The 27,684-nt window shown below is 44.2% G+C and overlaps 1 protein-coding gene and 2 long non-coding RNA genes across 5 annotated transcripts in view; 1 reads left to right on the top strand and 2 right to left on the bottom strand.

The window, feature by feature from the left end:
* DERL1 (derlin 1) overlaps positions 1–25,716 on the bottom strand; it is a 31,661-nt gene extending 5,945 nt beyond the window's left edge. Inside the window, 7 exon segments of one of the 3 annotated variants that reach the window (NM_001244479.1) lie at positions 107–217; positions 2,530–2,582; positions 4,996–5,091; positions 5,670–5,696; positions 6,766–6,830; positions 12,122–12,233; positions 25,375–25,669. In NM_001244479.1, the coding sequence (NP_001231408.1) occupies positions 107–217; positions 2,530–2,582; positions 4,996–5,091; positions 5,670–5,696; positions 6,766–6,830; positions 12,122–12,233; positions 25,375–25,527 (617 nt within the window). In that variant the 5' untranslated portion in view covers positions 25,528–25,669. 3 annotated transcript variants of the gene reach the window in all.
* On the top strand, positions 14,856–25,706 carry LOC146403694 (uncharacterized). The gene is made up of 3 exons (XR_014843418.1): positions 14,856–16,093; positions 16,407–18,950; positions 19,412–25,706. It is a non-coding gene; the product is annotated as an uncharacterized LOC146403694 (long non-coding RNA).
* LOC146403695 (uncharacterized) lies at positions 20,017–23,399 on the bottom strand. Its single transcript, XR_014843417.1, has 3 exons — positions 23,079–23,399; positions 22,076–22,325; positions 20,017–20,102 (listed from the first exon to the last, which is right to left on the bottom strand). It is a non-coding gene; the product is annotated as an uncharacterized LOC146403695 (long non-coding RNA).
* Positions 25,717–27,684: the final 1,968 nt, after the last annotated feature.

The raw sequence follows: 27,684 nt of genomic DNA, 5'->3' as shown, positions 1-27,684 counted from the left end.
TCCATCAGACAAAGAGGGAAATCCTACCCCTCAGGGAGTTTTTATCAGGGCGCAGAAGAACTTGGGCGGTTAAAACGATTGCTGAAAAAGAGGAAGAAACACTTACAAAAACTGAGGCGTGGACAGAAAGTTTCTTCCTCCCAAGTCCATTGGGTATCTGAACATGAGGAAGAAATAAAGGTGTCCAACGAGATTTCCAATAAGCTCGTTGATGACCCTGCGGACAGAAAGCCAAGAGTTTAAAGACGGTCGAGTAGTAAAGTGAGAGGCCCCAAGTTTTAACTAAGAGCACAGGGCTCAGATCCTTCGAGACCGCCCATCTCTGGGCCCTGGGAGTCGGTGACAGCTCGACAGTGAGCCCTGTCATCGTCTGAGTGGCGAACGCATCCTGAATGAGACGGGACGTCCATCCTGCTGGACCAGCGAGGCCTGTGCTCTTCAAGGCCAGCCGCTCCTCTGACATCTCTTTCAAGCCCCAGCCCATCCTCAAAATACGGTTTTTGCTACTTCCGGCCTCCAAGGTTGGGGGGAGCTGCAAAGCAAGCTTCTGAATGCTACCAGATGTGAACACCACATTTGCAAAATGGCAGATGTGAGGGCGGGCAAGAGAGACGCAGGGACGGAAAGGAGGGAGCGTCCATGTCCACTCCCCTCTTCCAGACATGGACCCAGGGCTCATTCGCCTTTGCCCTTGTGTCCCTGACTGTGAGACATCATAGCGATCACCTTGGAAAGCTGACCTTCACCTTGTAATCCTGGATTCACAGATCCAATCCTACATAGCCTCCCGTCTTCACCTCTAGGGGACTCCTGTTGTAGGAAATCAGTGTCTCCACCTCCTCCCAGACCCGCTCTTCTGGCCGCAGGGCAGTTCTACCGAGCTTGCTCTGCTCTAAACAGAGTCTGTGTACTCGACTCATTCCCTCCCTCCTATGGATGCAGTTCAAGTCAGGACCACACGGAGCAAAGACGTCAGGTGTATTAAGCACTAGTACTATCATAAAACCGAACAGACTCACAGACACAGCAAATAAACGTATGGCTACCAAAGCGGGGGGAGATGGGAGGGAGAAGCATAAATGAGGAGTTTGGGATTAGCAGATACAAACGACTCTATAAAAAATACATCAACAAGATCCCACCGGAGAGCACAAGGAACTGTATTCAGTATCTTGTGATAAACCATAATGGAAAAGAATACCAAAAAATGTATGTACACGTATATATATGTATGTATGTATAACTGAATCACTTTGCTGTATAACAGAAACTAACACAACACTGTCAATCAACTACACTTCAATTTTTAAACAGAATCTTAAAGGGACTAGCACTATGAAAATCTATTTTAAAAACATAAAAAAACATCGTGTAATGTCAGAAAGAGGAGTTCTTAGAATAGCTGCATCTTGAAATCCTCCTAAAATTTTGACTGGATGAATTCAAGGTTTTCTTAAGTCTCAGGTCTAATTCCAGATTAGAAATCTGACCCTGTTTCATCAAAACTTCTGTACTATCAAACCGCTGACAAAACTACTCCCCACCTGATCTGAGGAGTTTCCATAGGCATTCTGGAATATGCCTTAAGAATAAAAAAACAGGGAGTTCCCTGGTGGCCTAGCGGTTAAGGGCCCAGCTTTAACCATTTTGGCTTGAGTTCAATCCCTGGCCTGGAAATTTCCACAGGCCACGGGCGCAACAACAACAAAAAGGAATAAAAAACAGTAATTTTATGCACAAAGGGCTCAGCCTGGATAGAAATTAGGTCTCTATGTTTGCTCTATCTGGACAGTGAATCCAGAAATATTTATTCAAAAGCACATATATGGAAGCATATATACTCTAACAACAAACTAACCAAAACAAAAAAAAAAGACAGAAAAGAAAAATTCAGTGATAGGAAGCTGCTGTGTGGCACAGACAGTAAGGATCCAGCATTGCTCCAGTTGTGGTTCAGGTCACAACTGAAATTCAGGTTCAATCCCTGGCCCAGGAACTTCCACATGCTGCAGCTGTGGCCAAAAAAGAAAAAAAAAAAAAAAAAAAAAGAAAAAAGAAAAAAAAAAAGTGTTAAATATGTTTAAAGTCCTGTAATTTTAAACAATTATATCAGAATGAAATTATCAATAGGATAAGGTATCAAAGCATCAATGCTGAGATTCTTTAAAGTTCTTTTTTTTTTTTTCTTTGTCTTTTTGCCTTTTCTAGGGTCACTCCCACAGCATATGGAGGTTCCCAGGCTAGGGGTCGAATCAAAGCTGTAGCCGCCAGCCTACGCCACAGCCACAGCAACAGGGATCCAAGCTGCATCTGCGACCTACACCACAGCTCACAGCAACACCGGATCCTTAACCCACTGAGCAAGGCCAGGGATCGAACCTGCAACCTCATGGTTCTTAGTCGGATTTGTTAACCACTGAGCCATGACAGGAACTCCTCTTTAAAGTTCTAATAAAGTTTAGAAAAAAAAGATAAAGAATAATGAAAGTCTTCCCAGGATCAGTTTGCAATAAATCTATTATCACTTACGAGCCTCCGATGATATAGTTGAATCCAAGGATAACCCAAGGTAAATAACAGGCCTAGGAAAGAAGATACACAAACATGAATAACTCCATACAACTGCTAAGGGGCTGCTATGGGTACGGTTATCCTAACAAGGGTGTCTATAAATCTTTTGGAAAGTCACTGCAAAAATTCCTTAGATCCATCTGGCATCATTCCTGCTGTACTTAAAAATTCCCACCTAAAATTATGCTTATTTATATATTAGTAACTCAAGACAAGGTACTTTGCCCATAGTTTTCAGATGTGATACGTACCCTGCTGAATTATAACAGCTTTAGAAAACAGACGTGTCCCCTATGGACGCTAACAGAAACATAGTCCATAAGAGAGGCACACTAAGACTCCAGCCAGCAAATTGTTACCAGTAACTTACCAAATACCCCCATCTTTTTAGGTTCTCCTTTTACGTACTTCACAAAATCATTTCGAATTTTTATCACATTATACATCTTGAACTAACACTCTCCCGTACAAGACTTCCTGTACAGCCCAGGGAACTCTACTCAATATTCTGTGATAATCTATATGGGAAAGGACTCTGAAAAAGAATGGATGTGTGTATATATATAACTGAATCACTGTCATACAGCAGAAATTATCACAACCTTGTAAATCAATTATACTTCCATAAAACTTAAAAAAAAAAAAACCCACTCTGCCAAATAAGAGAGATCTCCAGACAAATTCAACATTGGAGCCCCTGTAAAAAATTAATAAACAGAAACCTCAATTAAGTACAGTTGGGAGACCAGAAGGGGGAGCTCTCGCGCCCTGTTCCAAAAGCAGAGCCCAACAGGAAGAAGACAGACTTCTTTCCTTGCAAGGACTCAGCCAATGACAAGCTCTGTTTACCACGGCCCTCCCAACTTCCTCTTCCTCTCTCTATAAAAGCTCTCCCCTTCCCTTGGTGTGCAGGGACTCACACGTGGCCAGCCATGGCTGCAGACTCCAAAATGCAATTCTCTGTCGATCCCAAGTAAACCTTCTTGCTGGAGAAATATCTGACAGCCTATTTACTTTGGGTCAACATCCCTTCCAGATTCAAGACATCAATCTAATAGCTAAGGGAGTTGCAAAAATATCACAAACGTCGATAACTTGAAGGTAGAATATGGTAAGTGCTCTAAGAGGAACACAAAGTAGTGCAAGAGCCCAAAGGCAAGATGAATGCCACAGGCAGATGAGGCAGGAAATACATTCAGTCCCAACTCAAATTAAAAAAAGAGTATGGGAGTTCCCGTGGTGGCGCAGTGGTTAACGAATCCGACTAGGAACCATGAGGTTGCGGGTTCGGTCCCTGCCCTTGCTCAGTGGGTTAACGATCCGGCGTTGCCGTGAGCTGTGGTGTAGGTTGCAGACGCGGCTCGGATCCCACGTTGCTGTGGCTCTGGCGTAGGCTGGTGGCTACAGCTCCGATTGGACCCCTAGCCTGGGAACCTCCATATGCCGCGGGAGCGGCCCAAGAAATAGCAACAACAACAACAACAACAACAAAAGACAAAAAAAAAAAAAAAAAAAAAAAAAAAGAGTATGGTTTCGGAGTTGCCCTCATGGTGCAGTGGTTAACGAATCTGGCTAAGAACCATGAGATTGCGGGTTTGATCCCTGGCCTTGCTCAGGGGGTTGAGGATCCGGTGTTGCCGTGAGCTGTGGTGTAGGTTGCAGACGCGGCTCGGATCCCACGTTGCTGTGGCTCTGGCGTAGGCTGGCGGCTACAGCTCCGATTGGACCCCTAGCCTGGGAACCTCCATATGCTGTGGGAGTAGCCCTAGAAAAGGCAAAAAGACAAAAAAAAAAAGAGTACGGTTTGGAGTTCCCACTGTGGCACAACGGGATTGGCAGTGTCTCTGGCACGCAGGGACGCAGGTTTAATCCCCGGCCTGGCACAGTAGGTTAAGAATCAGGCGTTTCTGCAACTGCAGCTCGGATCTGATCCCTGGCCCAGGAACTCAATATGCCAAAGGCGGCCAAGGGGAAAAAAAAAAAAAGTACAGTTTTCATAAAGAAGAAAATCAAAAAGATGTTGCGGGCAGATTGTGAGCAAAGGCACAAAGGAAAGTGTTTGGGAGGCAAAAAAATAAATAAAATAAAAATCTGTTTGGCTAGAGTGTAAACCACATAACAGGGAATGATAAGAATGGATTTTCAAAGAAATAGTTCCACATGAGTATCCCTCCCTCCCTCTACCACACACATACATGAGATCACTCGGGGACACAGGCCTAAGGGGCCAAGAACTAACAGCAAAGGACTGAGGTTTGGCTAAAGAACTGCAGGGTGACTGAGGAGGGGCGAGGGGGCTTGCCTGTGGTTTGCTGCTCTGCAGTGACCTCTGCTGGTTGCGTCAGAAAGTGCATCTTTGGGCTGAAGAGCGGGATTTTTGCAAAGACTAATGAAAAGGAAAATCTGCCAGCTAGGTTATAGTACCTTAAATCTTGTTCCAAACCAAAACGATACAATCATGTCTCTGTTCAGCTGGGCCCAGACGTAAAGCACTGACATGATCAGAGGGATCATCAGCAACTGCAAGAGAAAGGAACACGTAAGGACAGGGCTCCAGCGGCACTGAGAACAAGCCGAGCATCAAGCTACCTTTTTCTCTTTTTAACCTCTCCCCTCCAAATAAACTCACCTATGGACAGTCAAAACGCAGAAAGAAATTCAACTCATCAGAATTAAAAGTTGGCCCTTTCCCTTAATCATTCAATGCATGCTTTAAAATCTTGTAATGAAATACAACACAATTATATTATTTTGGGTAGATTTAGAAGTATCAGGGGCAAGCTTTGTTACTTGAAAAAAGTATGCAATAAAGCTTTACTTACTGTATAGTCTCAATTTTTACAAAAACTACATATCCACATAGACGCTTAGAAAATACTGGATAACCATCATTCTCAACGTTCATACATAAGAAGAAAGCCAGAAATGAACAAGAAAAGTAATGCTTTAGGGACCTCACGTAAGATCTTCAAAATATCATATCATTAACTATGTAGTTAATATGATTTAAACTTCTATCAAAGGCCATCTTTGGGCTGAAGAGCGGGTAAATTCGAAACACATAAAAAGGCAAACAGACAGTTTCAAGGGACACTTACCTGCATATCCATTGCTAAGCCAGTAATCTTGGTTTGTCAAGTTAAAGATCAGAGAGAAACAAAGCATTCTGCACCTAGTAAAAGTTCACTGCATTCCAGTTTTCTGAAGGAAACACTCTTCTATGGTTTACGTTGCTTAAAACACCCTAGAACACAAAGATGTCTAATAATCTTCATTCTGAAGGTGCTATTCGACTACCCGATGACAAAGAAAGAATAGAAATTAACTGCTGTGGTCTATGACTCCGTCTGGTCACCTGCGTCCCCTGTGCCCTGCCACCGCATTTTAGCATCGCTCCTTCAACTAAGAGATGGAGGTGCCTGCGCCCTCTGAACCAAAGAATGCTTCGACTCACATTCGGGGCTCCAGGGCGCGGGTGAGACCCCAAAACTCTTTTCCTTCCCCTAAAGGAGGGAAAAGGGCATCCAAAGTGCCACATTTTTCTGCCTCTTGGCCAAGTTGCAATGGCAGCTGAGCCCCAGAGTGATGGTGGGCTCACCAACTCTGCACAGGACTTGAGCCACCAAACCCTTCTGCTGCTCTCACCATCTGCAGAGGTCGCAGCCAGGAGGCTGCCGACAAGTGTGGGGGATGCACCGCCAGCAGCGAGACTGCTGTGGCCTCTCCCAGGGCCGGGGACCTCCACGGGGCCTGAATGACGACTTAAGGCCCCGAGACTAAGACGGCAATCAAGTCAGAGAAGGAGGCTGGTTGTAAATTAATTTTCTGATAAGGACCACAGCTTTCAAAAGCTGTCTCATGGCACGGAATCTCTTTGTGCTGCAGTCAACAAGCTGTCACACACGAGAACACAGAGAACTGGGAACAAGGAGCAGGAACGGTAATAAAACTCAACCAAATGTGCAAAAAGCCCACAAAGGCAATGACGGGAGAATCCATCACACTAGGGTTCCATGATTTACTCCTGCTTTTGAAAAGGACTTTCATGATTCTTAATTATTAACTGCACTAAACAAAGATGCAAATATTATATGTTTAAAATGTTATATGGATTACTATCTATCTCCCCAAACCCTGGGGGGGGGGCAAAAAATCCTGGTTATTTCTGGCCCAAAATAACAGACTGAAGGATACCACAATGCAAATCCAGTTAAAGAGGAGCATGAATAAATAGTCGGCCGGCCTCCCATCGAAAGCTCCTGGAAACAAAAATAAGCCAAATGTCATGGTTCAGAATTTTAAACAATGGAATGTCAATGTTGAGAAATACTTCCAAAAATTACAGAGAAAGCAAAAAATTAGAATATTTTAAAACCACTCCTCTGAAGCAAAAGAAAATTGTTTTAATATCTAAAACCATGTGTGCAATAAAGCCCTGAACTCAAGTCACCTGGATATCAAGGCTAGGCTGTGTTCTCTCTCTCTCGCTCTTTTTTTTTTTTATGGCCGCACCTGCAGCACATGGAAGTTCCCGGGCCAGGGATCAGATCTGAGCCACAGCTGCGACCTGAGCCACTACAGTCAGGTTCTTAACCCACCGCACCCCAGCGGGAGCTCTGATCTGTGCTCTCCTAACTGAACTCCAGTCTGTAACATGTTCGACTGGCATGAGCTGAAAGAGACCCCAAGGGAGGATGGTCAGGCCCACAGCTACTGAGACCCCATCTCCTGAAGCCCCTCTCAGCCCGAGGACGGCTCTTGTCACGAGAAGAGATGGGGACACGTTTGCGATCACCTGGTTAACGCCATCTCCCTCCCCTAGACTGTGGGTCCGTCAGGCCAGGAACCCTTTCCATTTTGCCTCCCACTGTGCCTCCTCCACATGACTCTGCTCGGAGGCTGTTATTACTGAACACACACACACACACACACACACACACACACACACACACAACTACCACTTAGTCCAGCACAAGGCTTACTGAGAAGACTCAGTCTCCATCTTGCGGAAGCTTACAAGCTGGCAAAGGAAAACGATGGTGGGGAGAGCTGGGGACAGCCAAACCTTTCCACGGCCTTGACTCATCACCCTCCTGCTACATCTGTGAGGGAGAATGGAAAGACCTACGCCCCCTTGTCACAGATGAGGAAATGAAGTGACATGGCCCAAGTCACATGGCTTTCAGAAGCAGAGTGAAAGCTAACTACTAGTTCAGTGTTCTTGTCCCTACACCACATACTGGGCTCTGTCTTATGACTGAGCAGAATGATCACCAGGGCCCCAGCTCTCCCTTCGAAGGATGATCCCCGTGCCTTCGGCTGCAAGAACAGAAGAGGGGCAGAGGAAGGAAACTAACGACTGTACGGTCCCTCTACCTCAGTTACTTTCCTCCCCTCCGCACCCCATCACAATTACATGACATACAGTCCAGTTTTTAAAAATAATCCTAACAGGAGTTCCCTGGTGGCACAGTGGGTTGAGGATCCAATGTCACTACCGTGGCGCGGGTTTGATCCCTGGCCCAGGAACTTCCACATGCCATGGGCAGCCAAAATAATAGTAACAACAATCCTAACAATCTAAAACTATAACAAACTAATGAACATAATGAACAAGAAGCCGATTCACAGACATCGAGAACAAACTAATGATTGGGGGGCAGGGGGAGGAGCAGTATAGGGTGGGGGAGTTGGGGGAGTATGAATCACAGGGTATACGACAGGCTCAGAGATGTACTGTACAACCCAGGCGTTACAGCCAACAGTCTGTAATAACTATAAATGGAAGGTAGCCTTTAAAAATTGTGTACAAAATTTTCAATAAAAAAATGAAATAAAAATCCTAACTTAGGAGTTCCCGTCGTGGCGCAGTGGTTAACGAATCCGACTAGGAACCATGAGGTTTCGGGTTCGGTCCCTGTCCTTGCTCAGTGGGTTAACGATCCGGCGTTGCCGTGAGCTGTGGTGTAGGTTGCAGACGCGGCTCGGATCCCGCGTTGCTGTGGCTCTGGCGTAGGCTGGTGGCTACAGCTCCGATTCGACCCCTAGCCTGGGAACCTCCATATGCCGCGGGAGCGGCCCAAAGAAATAGCAAAAAGACAAAAAAATAAATAAATAAATAAATAAATAAATAAATCCTAACTTAATACTTAATCCTAAGCATCAGAAAGGCAGAAAGAAAATCTATCTAAAAGCAAATAGGTTTCCAGGAAAAGTCTCTCCTCTTTTTCCTATTCTCCCCCCAGCCCCTCTGAGTACCACTTTAGCTGCAGTGTTTAGGATGCTTAATGGCAGGGGATCATGATGGTGCATCAGAGCTGAAATTCTAACAAAATTTCTGAATTTTAATAATAGTTGTGCTTCTTTTGATGTGGTTTTGGCCTTGTGATCTCTATGGATTCTTTAGATTGAGGGCTGAAAATACGGCAATTGCATACGTTACAGTACTATATTATTTGGCAAGCTTGCAACTGGAATTTACAAATTAACTGGTCTCAAATCGCAGTCTTCCAGTTCCCATCAGAATTCTCATAAATAAGCCAACACTGCTAGATATTTAAAACAGCCAAGCGGGGAAATATGCAGGTGGCAAACATCTTGTGGGCAATGTTATCTTGAGGCGGGGTGGTGGAAAGCAGGCTGGGGGAGGGGGGGGTCCGTAAACTGGCTGTGTTTCTCAAAGAGCTCTGTGTCCTCTGGAGACGTCTCCACCTCTCCAGACCACTACTTTCTTGTCTGTGAGATAAGAGGGTTAAACCAAAAGATCTCGAAATGTCCTCTCTACGTAAATGTTCATAGTAGCATTATTCGTAGGAGCCAAAAAAAGAAACGTCAAACCTCCATCAGCTGATGAGTTTGATCAACAAAATGTGATCAATCCATACAATGGACTCTTATTTGGCAATTAAAAGAAATGAAGTTCTAAAAAAAAAAAAAAAAAAAAAAATGCAGGCGTTTCCACTGTGACGCCGTGGGTTATGGACCTGATTAGTATCCATGAGGATACAGGTTCCATCACTGGCCTTGCTCAGTGGGTTAAAGATCTGGCATTGCTGTGAGCTGTGGTGTAGGCTGGCAGCTGCAGCTCTGATTCGACCCCTAGCCCAGGAATTTTCATATGCCACAGGTGCAGCCCTAAGAAGGAAGGGGAAGGAAGGAAGGAAAGGGAAGGAAAGGGGGGAGGAAGGAAGGGGGAGGAAGGGAAGGAGGGAGGAAGGAAGAAAAAGAAATGAAGTTCTAATACACAGATGCTATGGGAAGAACCTTGAAAACACTATGCTAAGTGAAAGAAGCCAGTCACAAAAGACCACATATTATATGATTCCATTTACAAGAAATGTCCAGAGAGAGTTCCCTCATGGCCCAACAGGTTAAGGGCCGAGTGTTGTCACTGCAGTGGTTACAGTTATGGCACACATTCAATCCCTGGCACAGGAACTTCCATATGCCAAGGGTGTGGCATTGGCAAAAGACAGGAAGGAAGAAAGATAGATGAAAGGAAGGCAAGAAGGAAGGGAGAGAGGAAAGAAAGGAAAGGAAAGGAGGAAGGAAGGAAGAAAGAAAAAGAAAGCAAGGAAGGAAGAATCCAGAATAGGCAAATCTGAAGAGCAGAACCTAGCTCAGTGGCTGCCTGCAGGCTGGGGGATGGGGGGTTACCGACTAGAAACAGGGAAGGGCTGTAGTGATGCGATGTTCTCATGTGGATTACAGCAATGACTGCACAACTCTGAAAATATCCACTGAACTGTAAATTTAGATAGGTGGAATTATATGGTATATGAACTATATCAATAAAACTATTTTTAAAAATGCCCCTCAGCTCTAGAATTTCAAAATGATCTGAGATTATAAAATAGTGAACAGGAGGCAATTTCTGAGAATTAAAGCAGATGGAAAATACATAATAATCCTACAGATTTATCTTCAGTGCGGTTCAGATAGATTATTACAAATTAGTTGTTCTGTCTGATGAGGTAATAGGAATGGGTAGATGGGTTCAAGGACCTTAAAAAACCAAGAGAGGCTATTTTTACAAATAAAAAGTTAGCATGAAATTATTGTACTTAGGCTTAATTACAGTATGCGATTATTTTTAAGTCCTTTTATTTCAGAGGTGAATAGTGAAATATTTATGAATGAAATGGTATGTCTATTATTTTGCTTCAAATAATGGGGGGGGCAGACATGGATATAAATCAAATAAGACTGACTACAAGGTAACTGCTAAAACTGAGTGATAATTAAAAGTGGTTCATGGAGCTCCCGTAGTGGCTTAGCACCAACAGATCTGACCGGCATCCATGAGGACACAGGTTCAATCCCTAGTCTTGCTCAGCTGGTTAAGGATCCAGCCTTGCTGTGAGCTGGGGTGTAGGTCACAGACGCAGCTCAGATCTGGCGTTGCTGTGGCTGTGGCATAGGCCGGTGGCAATAGATCCGATTAGACCCCTAGCCTGGGAACCTCCATGTGCCTCAGGTGCAACCCTGAAAAGAAAAAAGAAAAAGCGGTTCATGCTGTCACCTGCTACAACATGGGTGATCTCAGTTTCATCTCAGCCAAGTCACACTTTACTTCCTTAAATCTCCTGTTCTTTCTCTATAAAACTAAGGCAATGGCCTAGGTCCCTTCCAGACGTTAACATCTATCACCCGACACTTTGTATTAACACAGTGACTTCTTTGCATCTAACAGCAAGTCCCACTTTAAGGAAAAATGACCTTTGACACCAAAGGCCTCACCTTCTCTATCCCTGCAGTTGTGTTGTGAGACTGGATCCCAATTCCCAAACGTATGCGCACTGACTCCGAGTTAAGGGTAGCTCAGAATTCTCTACCCTGAGCTAAGAGCCAGCAGGTTTACAGACTCTGAACTCAGACCACTTGTCCAAAATCATGTAGGCTTCGCCAAATTACATTCACATTCATGGAATGTAGTGTATGGATGTATCGCTTCTCTGAGTAAGTAACTCAGAAGAGCATATAAGGCATTGCAGGAAAAAACAATTCCGTCAGAAAGTTTCAGGAAATGCATTTTGGAGCTTATCCATGACATCATACAGGGAGTCATGTCTGTATTATTAAATCCTGGCTATATATTTTCTAAAAGTTGACCGTTTCAATAACAGAGACTAAACTAAGTCTAGGCTTTTAATTGCATAAGCAGTGGGTTTTCAACCGCGATTTAGGAGATAATATACACGTCAGCCCAACTGTGGATTAAAAAACAGGGACTGTCACATGACAAATGAGGGCGATGTCACATCAAATGAGAGGCACGCAGCCCAGCCTCACAGGATATGGGCAAGACGTGTAAACCTCTGCTCTTGCATTTTTTTCACCTATAAAATGGTGACACGGTTACCAACACCTCGTGATGCTGCTGTGGGGATGAAAAGGCAAGTGCCTGGCACGGTTACTGCTTACTGGGCGTTTACATCATTATATCATTTCTCTACATGGGCTAACTGCCCTCAAAACTCCTCCAACAAGTAAATGCACAGATTAGCAAATCAGACAGAAACAAGACTTAAAGCCACCAGGGCCAACATACCTGTTTCGAGTCGTGTAGAATACTGATATAAGAAGTATAAATTGACCAAATAAAGAAATCCAGTTCCTGGACCCACGGGGAAATAAAAGGTGGCAGTGATCGGCCTCCAAATCTGTCCAGATCAAAATAAATACAGCTGTCAGTTTCTCTAAGCCAATTTTTTTTTCCTCTTAACTAAACAAAATTAACCCTTGCAAAACATTCTCAGTAATAAGAGCTACCAAAGGGACGTTACCAATATAATTCAAGAAACAAATGAAAAGTTCGTTATCAGCTACAATCACATCAAGTGGCAAGTCAACAGAATAAGATGACATCATAAAATAAGGAATAAATATTTCTAAACAAGTTGCAAAAAATCGACAGTAAAGATGTATATGGTTAATCCTTACTGGGATCAGGCTTAGAGTTATGCCTTTCAAAAATGAATTACAGGAGTTACTGTTGTGGCGCAGTGGTTAAAGAATCCGACTAGGAACCATGAGGTTGTGGGTTCGATCCCTGCTCTTGCTCAGTGGGTTAGGATCCGGCGTTGCCGTGAGCTGTGGTGTAGGTTGCAGATGCGGCTCAGACCCCGCGTTGCTGTGGCTCTGGCGTAGGCCAGTGGCTACGGCTCCAATTCGACCCCTAGCCTGGGAACCTCCATATGCCACAGGAGCGGCCCAAGAAATGGCAGAAAGACAAAAAAAAAAAAAAAAAAGAATTACAAGACAACTGAATCACTTTGTTGAACACCCCTGAAACAATGTATGCTCTACTTCCATTTCAAAAAAGGAAAAAAAAGAATTACTAATTTCCAACAGTACAGTAATATCTCTAGAAAAAGAAAACACTGGCAGGACAAACTTTGTCAAAAAATGTCACATTCAGAAGGGAGAAGTACAATAGGAACTTCTCATTCAAATCGATGTGCTGTTTAGGCAATATGGATACATATCTTTAAAATATTACTCCTCCCCCCCAAAAAAAAAATTACAGAAAGGTCTATAATGAGAAGTAAGCCTCCCTCCCGACCCTCAGTTCCCTAGCTCCCTTTCCAGCAAGAACGTTCCTGGTATTTCTTTCAATAAGCAATACTATGTGTTACTATTATTCCTCCCTTTTCATCCTACCTTACACTGCATTGCTCTATACCTTGTTTCACTCCCTGCATTGCTCTATACCTTGTTTATATTGGCTTCATAATATTCCTTTCATGCGGATGTTCAGACGTCATTTAAATGGCTACAATGGCACAATGGATATTCTTGGATGTCCTCTTTATACATGTACATATAGGATAAATTCCTGTGAGTCAACCTGCTAGATAAAACTTTTTCTTTTTTTTTTTTTTTTTTTTTTGCTTTTTTGGAGCTGCACTTGTGGCATATGGACATTCCCAGGCTAGGAGTTAAATCTGGAGCTACAACTGCAGGCCTAGGCCACAGCCCTGGCAACGCAGGATCCTTAACCCACTGAGTGAGGCCAGGGATTGAACCTGAGTCCTCATGGATACTAGTCAGATCTGTTACCTCTGAGCCACAACATGAACTCCAAACATGTGCATTTAATTTCGGCAGATATTGCCAAATGTTGTAAAGCTGGTTTAGTGTTGCTGAATTCTCTTAGTTTTTGCTTAGCTGTAAAGCTTCTGATTGCCTACAGATTATCCTGATTTTCCAAATTTCCTCTCAGAGAGGATGTACATTTAAATAAATAAAGTGGGTCTTTGCTTTATTTAGCAAAGCAAAAAAAAAAAAAATTTTTTTCTGCCAATGATACTAACTTAAAGTGGAGTTTTTCACAATATGATTTATATCCTTGATCTCTCTCTTTTTTTTTTTTTTTTCACGTGCTTGTTGGCCATCTATGTATCTTCTTTTTGTCTTTTTCCTATTTCTTTGGGCCGCTTCCGCAGCATGTGGAGGTTCCCAGGCTAGGGGTCGAATCGGAGCTGTAGCCACCGGCCTACGCCAGAGCCACAGCAACGCGGGATCCAAGCCGCGTCTGCAACCTACACCACAGCTCACGGCAACGCCGGATCCCTAACCCACTGAGCAAGGGCAGGGACTGAACCCGCAACCTCATGGTTCCTAGTCGGATTCGTTAACCACTGCGCCACGACGGGAACTCCCTCCTTGATCTCTCTTAGCAGCAACGTTTCCCTTATGGATAAAAGTCCCAGTAGGATTACACTCATCATAACAACCTTCCCGCCCTTCACATGCCCCCTCACCTTCCCTGCCTATAATCATGTCAAAAGTGCCAACAGGATGGCTTTCCTGTTTGCAGGAAAAGTTCCATGCCTGGGTTTTGTGGCCTCAAACCCTGGGTGTTTGCAAGAAAAGTTCCAGCAGCATTGTTTGCAAGAAAACTTCCATGCCGGGGTTTTGTGGCCTCAAACCCTGGGTGGCATGAGAAGACAGAGCCAAAGAGACCAGGTGCCTACAGATCTCTAGCATCACATCTCTGTACAATTCCCACTCCTCTGGAGAGAAACCGACCGCCACATTCTCGATTATGACAAGTCCCTGAGAAGCTGCCATTTCCTCCTCTGCTTCCTCCAGCTCTGGGTCACTTTCTCATCAGTACTGCAGCAGCTCAACCCCCAGGCCCGCAGCGAGGAGCCTCGAGGGCCAGAGGGACTAAGACCTGGCCAGATATTGCCAAATGCCTGCAAAAATGTTTCACCAAACATTTCCCCCTAAATGGAGATTAATCCTGTTTTCTCTCCACACTCTCACCGTTTAGTGTATTTTATCTTATTTTTTTTATTTTTAAGTTATTTCCCCAATATAATTTTTTTTTCCTACTGTACAGCATGGTGACCCAGTTTCACATACATGTATACATTCTTTTTTCTCCCATTATCATGCTCCATCATAAGTGACTAGACATAGTTCCCAGTGCTACACAGCAGGAGCTCATTGCTAATTCTTTTAGTGTATTTTATATTTTAACCATCATATTTCTAAAATTTTAGCATTTTTTTTGCTAGATTTGCATTTCTTTACATATTATGGAAACTGCCCCTTCTCACTGCTGCAATTATCTTCTCGTCTGTCATTAGACTTATGCTTTCGTGTTATTTTTGGCATATTTTGACAGACAAAAGTTTAATTTTACGTAGGCAAATGTATCCATCATGCATCACACTTACAAGTACTCCACTCCAAGACATCAAAGTGCTCACAGATTTATTGTAACACACTCATGGTTCGCCCAAGGAGTGAGAAAGAGATTCAATTTGTTTTATTTATTTTAAGGGCCACATCCACTGCATGGGAAGTTCCTAGGCTAGGGGTCAAATTGGAGCTGCAGCTGCCATCCTACGCCACAGCCACAGCAACTCGGGATCCGAGCTGCATCAGCAACCTACACCAAAGCTTGTGGCAATGCGGAGGGATCCTCAACCCACTGAGCGAGGCTGGGGACCGAACCCACATCCTCATGGATACTAGTCAGGTTTGTTAATGCTGAGCCACAATAGGAAGTCTTCAATTTATTTTTCTAGATGGCCCATAGTTTCCCCAATCCTATTTACAAAGTAACCCATCTTTTCTCCATTGATTTGAAAAGCTACTTTTATCATATATTTATTCTCTTTTATATGAAAGTCTACTTTTAGATGACTCTGTTTGGAACTGAATTCCAATACCACTAGTAAGCTATGTTAATTTTTAGTTTGGTATATTTTCTTCTCTGGTAAAGTTGCATTATTAAATAACACCCCTCTCCTGTTTTTCTTCCACTTGTCAATTTTCTTAAGTAGTCTCAACATTATTTTTTTAAATGAACTAGAACCAACATCTTTATTATTTCAACGTGATAATGACAAATTTCCAGCTGGAAAGAAGTCTTTCATAGTTTTTTCCAAGTTTGATTGAAGTATAGTTGATTTACAATGTTGTGGTTGCACAGCTTTTTTTTTTTTTTTTTTTTTTGGTCTTTTTAGGGCCGCACCCACAGCATATGGAGGTTTCCAGGCTAGGGGTCAAATTGGAACTACAGCCACCGGCCTATGCCAGAGCCACAGCAACGTGGGATCAGAGACGCCACGTTGTAGCTGCGACCTACACCACAGCTTGAGGCAACGCCGGATCCTTAACCCACTGAGCAAGGCCAGGGACCGAACCCGCAACTTCATGGTTCCTAGTCGGATTCGTTTCCGATGCACCACGACAGGAACTCCTGATTTCATAGCTTTTATATACAGTTTTCTATAGAGCTTTTGCTGTCTGTATCTCTTTCTCTCTCTCTCTCTCTTTTTGGCTGCGCCCACTGCGTAGAAAAGTTTCCAGGCCAGGCAGGGATCAGACCCAAGCCACAGCAGCGATCCAAGCCACTGCAGTGATGCTGGATCCTTAAGCCGCAAGCAAACTCTCTTTTTTATACTCAGTCATTAAAGCTGGATTATCTAATTGTTTGTCACAGTTGAAAGCTGAGTTTTTGTACTGTCCAAGTATACAACTCTATCTGTAAATAAAATTTCATATCTTATTCTTATCTAATTCACTGGCTAACACCTCCAGAAAAATGTTAAGTAAGAGAGTGAAGAAGACAGCCTTCCCAGATGTGTGGAAACGCCAGCATGCTGCTGGCCCCTGGCTTGAGAGCTGTGTGCCTTATTGCACAGCAGAAAAGTCACAGTCCCCACATCAAGGAGGTCTAAATAATGGGGAGTCCGACCGAAGAAGCAAGAATGGGCACAAGGAAGGGGGGAACTTTGGTCTTGGAAAAATGAGTACAGAGTCTCAAAGAACTGCAAGAGCACAATAAATGAGTGGATATTGCCAACAATTTGGGCGTGGCTGGAACGTTGGGCAGCAGCTGTGGAGCCTGGCCAGACACAGCTGCTAAGTCATGCTGTCCCAGTACAGGCGTGTGACCCAAAGAGCTTAATTCCCTGGAGGAGGAAAATGCACTTGCATACCCCAAAAGTTACTTTCCAACAACCCTGTATTAAATCAGTAAAACAAAATAGGTTAAAATTCATTTTGACTTATTTCCAGTTTTTTTTTTGTTTGTTTGTTTTTTTTTCACTTTATGTGCACCCACAGCATATGGAAGTTCGCAGGCCAGGGCCTGAATCATAGCTATAGCCACAACAACGCCAGATCCTTTAACCCGCTGTGCCAAGCTGGGGATTGAACCCACACCTCCACAGCAACCCAGGCCACTGCAGTCGGATTCTTAACGCACTGTGCCGTGGAGGGAACTCTGGTTTATCCACAATTTTATTACGAAATAGTATCGTCTGATGGAAAGAGCACTGGAAATGATTTGAGAAGACATAGATTTAAGTCAGAGCTTACAAATTATCACTCCCGAGTCTCAATTTCCATTTGTAAAAGAGGAATGATACACTAATACTTGCTCTATTTTGGTTCATGGTCTTAAAACAAAACAAAACAAAACACTGTGTGCCCTTATGCTCATTTACATGCCCTAACTCAGGAGGTGGATTTTTTAGATGAGGAAACAGGATGAGAATGGGTTAATAAAAGCTATTAAGTGGCAGAGCTAGAATTTTGTCCCAGACAGCCTGACTCCAGAGTTTACGATACTAAGCCTCTGTTTTCACAATGCCTCTCACAAGTGACATCATTATTATGAGGTATAATTAAAACTAGTAAAAATTTTCAGTCCTGCTATACTACTTGTATAATCCTGGAATGAACTGAGGGTAAGCCCAGAAATTCACTCTCCTTGTTTATGAAAAGCATTGGAGGAAAAAAAGAGAAGCCAGCCAGCCCTAACCTTGGCTCTAGAGAAGCCCTGAGGCTTTGCGAAAGTCTGGACCAGGTTTGCATCCTCATCTACCCAGTAATGTTCGTCCTTTGACACCCATCTTCCTCATCTCACATGTTTTGTAAAAGCTTGGCTCTAAGAAAGTAGATTAAAGCTGTATTTTGTAAAAAAAAAAAAAAAATTCTGTGGGTGGAAGTCAATTATTACAATCTTTTAGGAGACATGTGCTGACCTGGTTTTTACAAATTCACATTTTAAATATTCCTCTAAGTTACTCCAGGCCTGATTTTGGAAAAGAATCCTCGGGGTTTTGTTCTGACTATATTTTTCACTCACGCTGATGACACGACACTATTTTTAGCTACTGTGTGCACCTGTGCTTTGGAAATCAGCGGCTGTCAAAATACCCCACTTCTTTTCCCGGTTCATTAAGCTTACCCTTGAGTTATACTTGCCTTCACTGATCTAAGGGACGCAATACTATTTTTGCATTGCTTTAAAATGATAATTTGAAAATACCAGGAGATAGCTCCTCTCTTCAAAAGGACACAGAGTAATTAATATATTTCTGAAATACCCACTGAAGGTTCCCAACTAAATCCCTCCCTCTCCTCTGATATGTAAGCAGGATAAGGAAATGGCTTTCTTTTCAGGGCAAGGAGTGGTGAAGGCCCATTTTCAATCCTAGAAAGTCTGCCCCATCCCTAAAAGGCAGCCAGGGGCCAGGCAGAGAGCCTGGGACTGCAGGCAAGCGTCTCGTTTGAACCCCACAGTAATCCCAGGGCCAGAAGCATAATCCCCCGGCTTTTTCATGAGGAAAGCTGGGCCCTCATGAGAGCTGAGATAACCCGCCCAGAGTTCTGCACGTAACAAGAGCAAGAAGCTCACGTGCTCACTGGCACAGAGGCCTTCAAAGAAACATCAGACGTGTTCGTTAACCACCAGTCCAACGTCAACCATCCTTGAATGAAAATCTCCCAAACTGAAATCATTACAAATGCCAGAGGATTAGAGTCTAGAGCAGGTTGTTTTACCCATCAAAAACAAAGATTTTTCTTTTCTTTTTTTTTTGGGGGGGGTGCACCTGTGGCATGTGGAAGTTCCCAGGCTAGGGGTCAAATCAAAGCTGCAGCTGCCAATGTACGCCACAGCCACAGCAACACCAGATCCTTAACCCAATGAGTGAGGCCAGGGATCGAATCCACATCTTCATGGATACCAGCCAGAGTCTTAACCCACTGAGCCACAATGGGAACTCTACTTTTTTTTTTTTTCCAGAGTTTTCTGAAACAATAAGGACTGGTTGATTTGGAGTTAAAGAAAGCCTACATGGGAGTTCCCACTGTGGCTCGGTGGCAACCAACTCAACTAGTAACCATGAAGATGCAGGTTCGATTCCTGGCCTCGCTCAGTGGGTTAAGGATCTAGTGTTGGTGATGCCGTGAGCTATGGTGTAGGTCACAGGTGGCAGCTTGGATACTGCATTACTGTGGCTCTGCTGGAGGCTGGCAGCTGCAGCTCCAATTAGGTCCCTAGCCTGGGAACTTCCACATGCTGCAGGCTCGGTTCCGAAAAGCAAAAAAAATAATAATTAAAAAACAAAAACATGGGCATAGAAAGAAAGAAAGAAAGACAGAAAGAAAGTCAGCCAGCCTATATGAGTCACCAAGCAATTAAGAAAGGAGAGCACCCACATGCCAAACACTGATGTTGGCAAACTCTGGCTTTTCTTTCTTTTGGGGGGCCAGGGAGGACACTAGATAGGCAAGAAAAACAAATGAAAGGCACTCAATCTCAATTGAGGATTTTAAACAAGCTATTAGGAGCCATCAGTTCTACTCCTGGGTATACACACAACAAAAATGCCCACCTATGGTCACCAAGACATGTTCCAGAATGTTCACAGCAGTACTATTCATTCTAGCCAGAGCTAGAACTACCCCAAAGGTCTGTTACCAGGAGAATGGGCACATAAATGGCAGTCTGTTCACATAAGGGAACAATAAAAGGATGAGCCATCTACAACTGCGAGTAACAACGTGGGCGACTCACAAACTGCTGAGAAGAGGCCAGACACTAAGAATACACACCCTACAATTTCATTCATAGGAAGTACAACGATTGGCAAAAACCCTCCAGGTGTTGAAAGTCAAGACAGTAGTTACCTTTGTGGGAACCCGAAGGGAGCAGAAGGAAGGTTTAGGGGGTGCTGGCAATGTTCTGTTGTCTTGATCTGGGTGCTGGTTCTGTCCTAGTATTCAGTTTTTGAAAATTCAACAAGATGCAGATATGTAATGCATATACCTTCCTGCTTGTATATAGTAACTCGACAAAAAAAGTTAAAAAAAAAAAAAAATGAAGCAAGTTTAGCTACAAACCGCAGCAGAATTATCTAGTGCGGACAAGACTGGAAGGGGAAGATTTTAAAGCTGTACATACCAACACACTTGCCACTAAAGTTCTAAATCCAAGCCTTGAAGCTACTTCTATGTTCAGCCTACAGACAAAGTTCACTCCCCTTCCTGTTATACGTCTATTCGGCTCTCTTCCCCAACACACTCAAATCAATCTGCTAGGGTTGCTGTCATCGGGCTAAACGTTAATAACATAGCAAACGCCTGGCAAATATAAGCACCAGGCTCGATCACAGATTTGGTTGATGCCATTTCTTATTATTCTTGGAAAACTGAAAGAGAAACTGAAAGATCATAGCTTCCCATTTCTAGGGCAGGACAAAGCGTGGGACAGAGAGTAGACTAATAATCCAGCAGTTACATTTCAATTTCAAATACAAATTAACATTAGAATATTACTGCCCAAGTAGAGAAGGCAGCAATGGCAGGAATTATTACTGGCTAATAAATAAAAATAGGTGCTATTTTTTAATGGATTACATACCAGACTATTTACTGAGCACATACGCTCACATATATGTGTTTCATACAATAGAAGCATGAGGTAGATAATGCTTTTCCTCAATTTGAAGATACCTGTTTCAATGTTTCTGAAATTAGGCTATAACTTACATCAATATGTTCCTTTAATGTAATTTCTGCTTTTCTCCCCTTCCAAAATATTGTGTTAAACTGATGGAGCATCTTGTAATCAATAAAATTGAACAATTAATTCTTAGAACAGAGTCGATTTGCTACTAAATCATCCTCATTTTGAGGTGAAGAAATTGAGGCTCAGGAAGGATAAAAGTTTATCTGAGGGCACAGCTAGCGAGGGGCTGAGCCAGGCCTGGAGACCATTCCTCAACTGCCAGAAAGACCACAGTCTTTCCACTCTAACAGAAAGGGAGCAATTAATTGGCTATGACTGGTTTGAAAGCAATCACCCTCAAAAATGTTGTTAGGAGTTCCCACTGTGACTCAGCGGCAATGAACCACTGGTATCCAGGAGGATGCGGCCTCGATCAGTGGGTTAAAGGATCCAGCGTTCCCATGAGCTGCGGTGTGGGTCGCCAACATGGTTCAGATCCCAAGTTGTCGTGGCTGTGGCACAGGCTGGCAGCTGTAGCTCTGATTCGACCCCTAGCCTGGGAGCTTCCACATGCCAAGAGTGTGGCCCTAAATAGCAAAAAAAAAAAAGTTCTGTTAAACACTTAACTATGTGTTTTCGTAGATATTATGCAAAGGAGCTAAAGCAAGAGAGCTCAGAACTATCTTGAACTCATGGAAATAGAAACTGAGACTGCAGCTGTCTGTCAACTGAGATAACACTGACCTCAAGATGAATGCGGTGGCTGAACAAGGTACATACAGAGAAGCCCAATACAGATGGAAGGGGATGTTGTTTTTATCCCAAGAAATGAAAGAGCCCCATGCAGGCAGTCCTGGAAGACTTATCTCAGAAACCACGAGGGTAGCAGCGAATTGCCCCTCCCATCAGGGGCCAATATGGAGACGTTTCATCACTGCGGATACGTGATTTTTACGGGTGTCAAGTGTGAGGGTTGAGGGATTCTGGACAACAGCAGAGTGAGTCTTGACACACACCTACGTGCTTCCCCCCACCAAACCAAGGATGAAACATTTTAAACTTCAGAGTTGCAAACCAAGGAGCTACTCAGAAGAAACCCATGGGTGAAGAAAACTGCCTCTGATCACTGCCAACACGAATCCACGATTGTAAATGATCATGCCAGTTTTTTCAAAGATGGAGGTTTTAAGGAAAAGATGAGCCTCTAGCAGAAAAAAAACACATGCTGTTCAGCCTCACCTATTAGCCTCTCAGATGCAGCTTTTCCTTTAACTGCTTCACTTGCAAATGAGTTCCTCCAGGTGACCAGAAAGAGCAGGAGTCAGAGTAGCAGCGAGTAGAGACACTGGTCTCTCCACACCTGGGCACACTTGCCTCCTACTAGCAGCTTCTTGCCTTGCCTTCAGTGCCAGGAAGATGGGAAAATTAGGAAGGTGCGACATGAACCTTTCCAATCAGTTCGCCGCTTTCACCATCAGACACCTGTAGTCTATTAGAAAGACTTATTTTTACTAAGTTGACTGCAGAAGTGAGCAAGATTTTGCAAGGAGAGCCAAAGAGCCAGTCTGGACCAGGCATCTCTCATTTATGACCGCTGCTCCTCATGCAGCGCATTACCCAACATGCCACCAGGCACAAAGTGCAACATTCCCGTGAGCAACAACTGTGTTACCAAAGCGAGTAGAAAAGTGTAGCAATGCTGGCTGCACACCCAAATCATACTCTAAGGTACAAGGGCCTACTTACTTCTCCACTTCAGATGCCGAAAAAGCATCTCTAGACTTCACAAAGCCAAAATATAACTTTTTATCGATACCCTTCCCAACCCCAAACCTAAGTCTCCCTAAATGTTCCTTCCCAGGCTCAAAAAAGCGCTCCACCAGCCACTCAGTTGCTGTGAAAGCCATGACATCCTGAGTCCTGCTTCCTTCACCCATGCACTCTTCATATCCATTCGGCTACATCTTGTCCATTAACCCTTCATATCCATGCAGCTACAGTCTTGTCCACTCCAATGCCCAAATCTATCCACGTCCTTCTTCACAGTCATGCTGGTCCAAACCACCATCTCTCCTGCTCCCTAACTTAGCTCATGTCTCCTATCCTGTTAGCCAGCTCCCCTTTCCCCCACTTACACACCAAGTCCAGAGCAGTCAAGGCAATCTTCCAGTCCTTTCTAGTCGAGGGCCTTTAAGATAAAGCTCAAACCCACAAAGCCCTATACAATCCAGCCCCAGCCTACCTTCCATCTTCAGGTTAGTGCTCTCACCCCAGCTATCGCTCTGTCTTCATCTACCAATCCTCATCCTGACAGCCGTCTAATTCTTGCTTCTAAGACTTTCACTTTCTAGTCCTTCTTCTTGGAAGATTGGCCCCAGAGCCAGGTCTACCCGAAGCTCATCATTCAGGTTTCAGTTCACATAGCTTCTCCGAGGCCTTTCTGGAACACTCTATCAAAGTCGCTCTCCGTCACATGCCTCTCTCTTGTTTTCTTCATAGGAGCTGGGACTTTTCCTGTGCTATTCACTCCTGTACCCCCAGTGCCCAGCACTGGCAAGTACTCAATTATTTCCAGGCATTCAACCAATATATAAGCACCTGCTACATGCCAAACACTATTCTAGGTAACAAAGACAGTGACAAACAAGACAAGTGGCTCTCATGGAGCTTTATTCTCTGAAGTGAGCTAACATCAAGCAGTGCTATGTAGCAAGAAAAATTAAGGGAGGCAGAGTGAAGAAGGGGTACATTTTCATGGAGGGCAATCAGATAAGGCCGTGCCAACAAGGTGGCAGTTGGGGTGACTTAAAGGAGGTAAGGCTTGTAAACCACAGCTGTCTTCCTCAAGCTGGAAAACAACATGTGCAAAGGCCCTGAGGAGGGATGGAGTGAGGTGCTGAAGAAACATCAAGGATTCCACTGTGGAGCCTAATATATACAAGATGGAGAACAGTAGGAGATGAGGTCCGAGAAGCAGCAGGGGGCCTTGCAGGCCACTGAAAAGACTTGGGCTTCACTGGCTGAGTTGAGAAAACATTAAAAGGTTCTGGACAGGAAGTTCCCGTGGGGCAGAGCAGATTGTTAAGGATCTGGCATTGCCGCAGCTGTGGCACAGGTTCAATCCCCGGCCTGGGAACTTCCAGATGGCTAAGGTGCAGCCAAAAAAAAAGAGCCTCTGGGCAGAGGACTGACAGAACATGATTTATGTTCTAAGAGGATCACTCTAGCTCTGTAGAGAAAAGACTGAAAGGAACAGGGCTGGTATGACAATGGCTTGCATTGGAGAACAAAAAAGGACTGTATTCTGAATATTTACTTGAAGTAAATCTGCTAAGAGACTGTGGGATGTTTGAGACGTCAAGGATGACTCCATGACTATTAGCTTAAGCTCCTGCAATGCTGAAGTTGCTATTTACTTCAGCGAAAAGGGCATTGTTTTACACTCATGAAGTCTGATTTGTCTATTAGTCATCTCAGTGGTAATTTCAAGTCTACAGCTGGATGTACAAGTTTGGAAGTGAGATAGCTCTGGACAAAGAGGTGTATTTGTATTTGAGAATCTTCAGTTTATAGAAATTATTTAAAGCCATGAAGCTAAAATGAGATCACCTACAGCTAGGGAGACTCTGAAGAGTCCTGGGGCACATCACAACATTTAAAGGTCAGGAAGGTAAGGAACCAGCAAGGGAGACTAAGAAATGGCCAGTGACGACTGCAAAGACAAAAGAGTGTTAAACAAAGTCCAAAGGATGTGTTGAAATTAATGTCTGATCTTGGTATCTGACCTGCCTTCAGGTCAGGTCTGATGAAAGATTTAAATCACAGAATCCAGTGAATAAAGATAACCTCCAGGAAACTAATATTCTCTTGTCAGGAATGTTACTCTGGGCTGCTTCCTTCATGCTTAAGAAAAAACCAAGACAAAAACAAACAGGGCCTTCCATTTCTGGAGCAATTTACTCTTTACTCAGTCCTTTATAAATTCAACTACTACCTGCCAGAGCCAAGGAGACACACAAATAAACAAACTCACTCTTCGCACCTCTGTCTTCAAATCACTCCTGCCAGGGAAGAAACGCCATCAACATACAAAAGACTCAGCTGGCTGTTGGGCAAGCCGTGGTCCACATGCCATCCACGTGGGTGGCAGAGGGAGCTCAGAGGGCCATACTCCAGGTGGCCCCAGGCTGCTAATCACTGGCCTCCGACAGACTGACAAGTATTAGACTTACCTTCCCCACTGCCGCCTTCTCTGGGTACAGAGGGCGGGGAGCACAGACTTAACAGCATGGCGAAATCGGTCCCCTTCCATTGGGCCAAACCGAGGACTCTCCACGCCTCCAGCTATCCAGGCCCAGGCTCAGACTCCTTTGCCTCCACCTTATCCCTGGGCCACAGGACCCCGCCCTAAACCCCTGGAGCCGCTGCACTACAAATCCCACCAGACACCGCGCGTCCGCAACCGGCGGGTCTACGCTCCGCCGCTGCGGGGCCACCTGGGGCCTGTAGTTTCCACTTCCCCCATCGCCGGTCAATACCTGGAAGCGATAAAGGAAGGCTTCAGGCCAGAGGAAGAAATAGGCCGGGCTGATGAGACCGAGTTTGCCGACTAAGGGCACTGCAACGGTGGCGGCGAACCAATAGCGCGTGATAGCCGGGATACTCCTGAACCAGTCCCCGATGTCCGACATCTTCGCCTCGTCGTGGCCGGGATGTGCACAGCCGTCCGACTCCCGGTCCCGGCCCCCTCCGACGCGGCCTCCTGGGTGAGTGGAAGGTGTCGAGGCGGAGCCGCCCCAGCCCCGGTGCAGAAGGCGGAGACCCGCGGACGTGGCGCCACCGAATTCGGACGAGCGAGGGAGCGTTCGGCGGCGAACTTCCCCTTCCGGAGGCCGCAGACGACGTTAACCAGAAGTCCCGCCGCTTAAAGAGCTAGCAGGTTTTTACCACTGGAAGGAAGTTCGGAGCTTGGGGGCGGGGCCAGGCGGGGCGACAAGACGACTGGTGGAAAACAGTGGTTGCTGGGAGCAACGACAAATACTCCAGCCAATGGCGAGGCTGAATGCCTTCTACCGGGTTCCTGACCGATTTATAATCCAGGTGGGTACATTTTGTAGGGTATTCAGAGGGAAAGGAGGAGGCAAAGTACAATGTAGTTCCTCTTTGTTCATTCGTTACGCAAATGTTTATTGAGAGCTTACCAAGTGCGACATAGGGTTCTAGACACCAGAGGTGCTGCAACTAGCAGAGTTGTTGTGGTACCTTCTCGCCTGGAGCTTACATACTAACAAAGATAACAGTGAATGAACAAATAATTGAACAATTTAAAGAGATAAGGAGAAAAGGGCAAATAAATTAAGGAGATGGGGATAGAGTGACTGCGTGGGAGTGGGGAAGTGTGGGGAGAGAAATCTGCTTTAGATGGGATTGGTCAGAGAGAACTCGGAGAAAGTGACCTTTGAGCACGCACACCCCAGCCCCTTGCAAAGATATGGGGAGTTTTCCATTCAGAGGAAACAGCCGCTCTGTGCACCAAAAAAAAAAAAAAAAAAAAAAAAAAAAATGTTGACGGCCATTTCAGTAAACAAAGAATGCTGCCTTCCATTCCAGTAAAGTGAAGGTTGCCTGCCGTCAAGTCATCAGCCACTGCAGCCACCCGGATGGTGCACCCTAGAGGGATTCAGGAAGGAGAAAAAGAGGATACTGGCCCTAAATAGTTAAGATTCATATCTAAGTAATAATTTCAATGAGCCAGAATCTTGCATCTTCCCTTACACAAAACAGCGCTAAAATCATCTAGATGTCTGATTTTTGTGATTAGCTGTAATATTTGACACGTGACTACATGGTTTGTTTGTATTCAGCCAAAAATCCTAGATATTCTGACTCCTCCCTTACCTCTTCAGAGCAGGTCCTCTGAGCTACCCGAGAGGCTGGGTCTGGGGCTATAGTCCTCAGTAAATTCCTTGAATAAAACTTAACTTGCAACTTAGATTGTGTGTTTTTCTTCAGTCAGCAATTCCAACTGGCTTGGAATTTTGGAGGAACTGAAAGCAGAAATGATCATGACTATTAATCTGGTTTATTGGGTAGGACTTAAGTTACAGATAGATGAAAATCCACCTTGTTTTTACCTTCTTTTTTAATATATTATTTTCCATTATGATCTATCCCAAGAGATTGGCTATATTTCCCTGTGCTATAGAGTAGGACCTCATTGCTTATCCATTCTAAATGTAATAGTTTGCATCTACTAACCCCAGACTCCTAGATCTTCCCACCCCCTCCCCTTCTCCTTCTTGGCAACTGCAAGTCTCTTCTCTATGTCTGTGAGTCTGTTGCTGTTTTGTAGATAGGTTCACTTGTGCCGTATATTAGATCCTACATATAAGTGATATCATATGGTATTTGCCTTTCTCTTTCTGACTTACTTCATTTAGTATGATAATCTCTAGGTCCATCCACATTGCTGCAAATGGCATTATTCCATTCTTTTTTATGGCTGAGTAGTATTCCATTGTGTATATGTACCAGATTTTCTTAATCCATTCATCTGTTGATGGCCATTTAGGATGCTTCCATGTCTTAGCTACTGCCAGTAGTGCTGCAATGAACATAGGGATGCATATATCTTTTTGAATTATAGTTTTATCAAGACATATGCCCAGGAATGGGATTGCTGGATCATACAGGAATCTATTTTTAGTTTTCTGAGGAACCTCCGCACTGTTTTCCATAGTGATTGTACCTCCATCTTGTTTTTAAAAGAAATTATCGAAGGGTATGGAGTAGGACTTTTCCTGTTTTTTTCAAAAGTAGGACTGTTGGGCTGCACCCTGCAGGTCTGC

This window comes from Sus scrofa, chromosome 4, assembly GCF_054392235.1.
Source record: "Sus scrofa isolate SSC_HxYL_T2T_F1_AM1 chromosome 4, Sscrofa_HxYL_maternal_Yorkshire_Landrace_v2.0, whole genome shotgun sequence".
Lineage (NCBI taxonomy): Eukaryota > Metazoa > Chordata > Mammalia > Artiodactyla > Suidae > Sus > Sus scrofa.
Note: the sequence above shows the minus strand (reverse complement) of the source record. Positions and strands in the feature narration are given on the sequence as shown.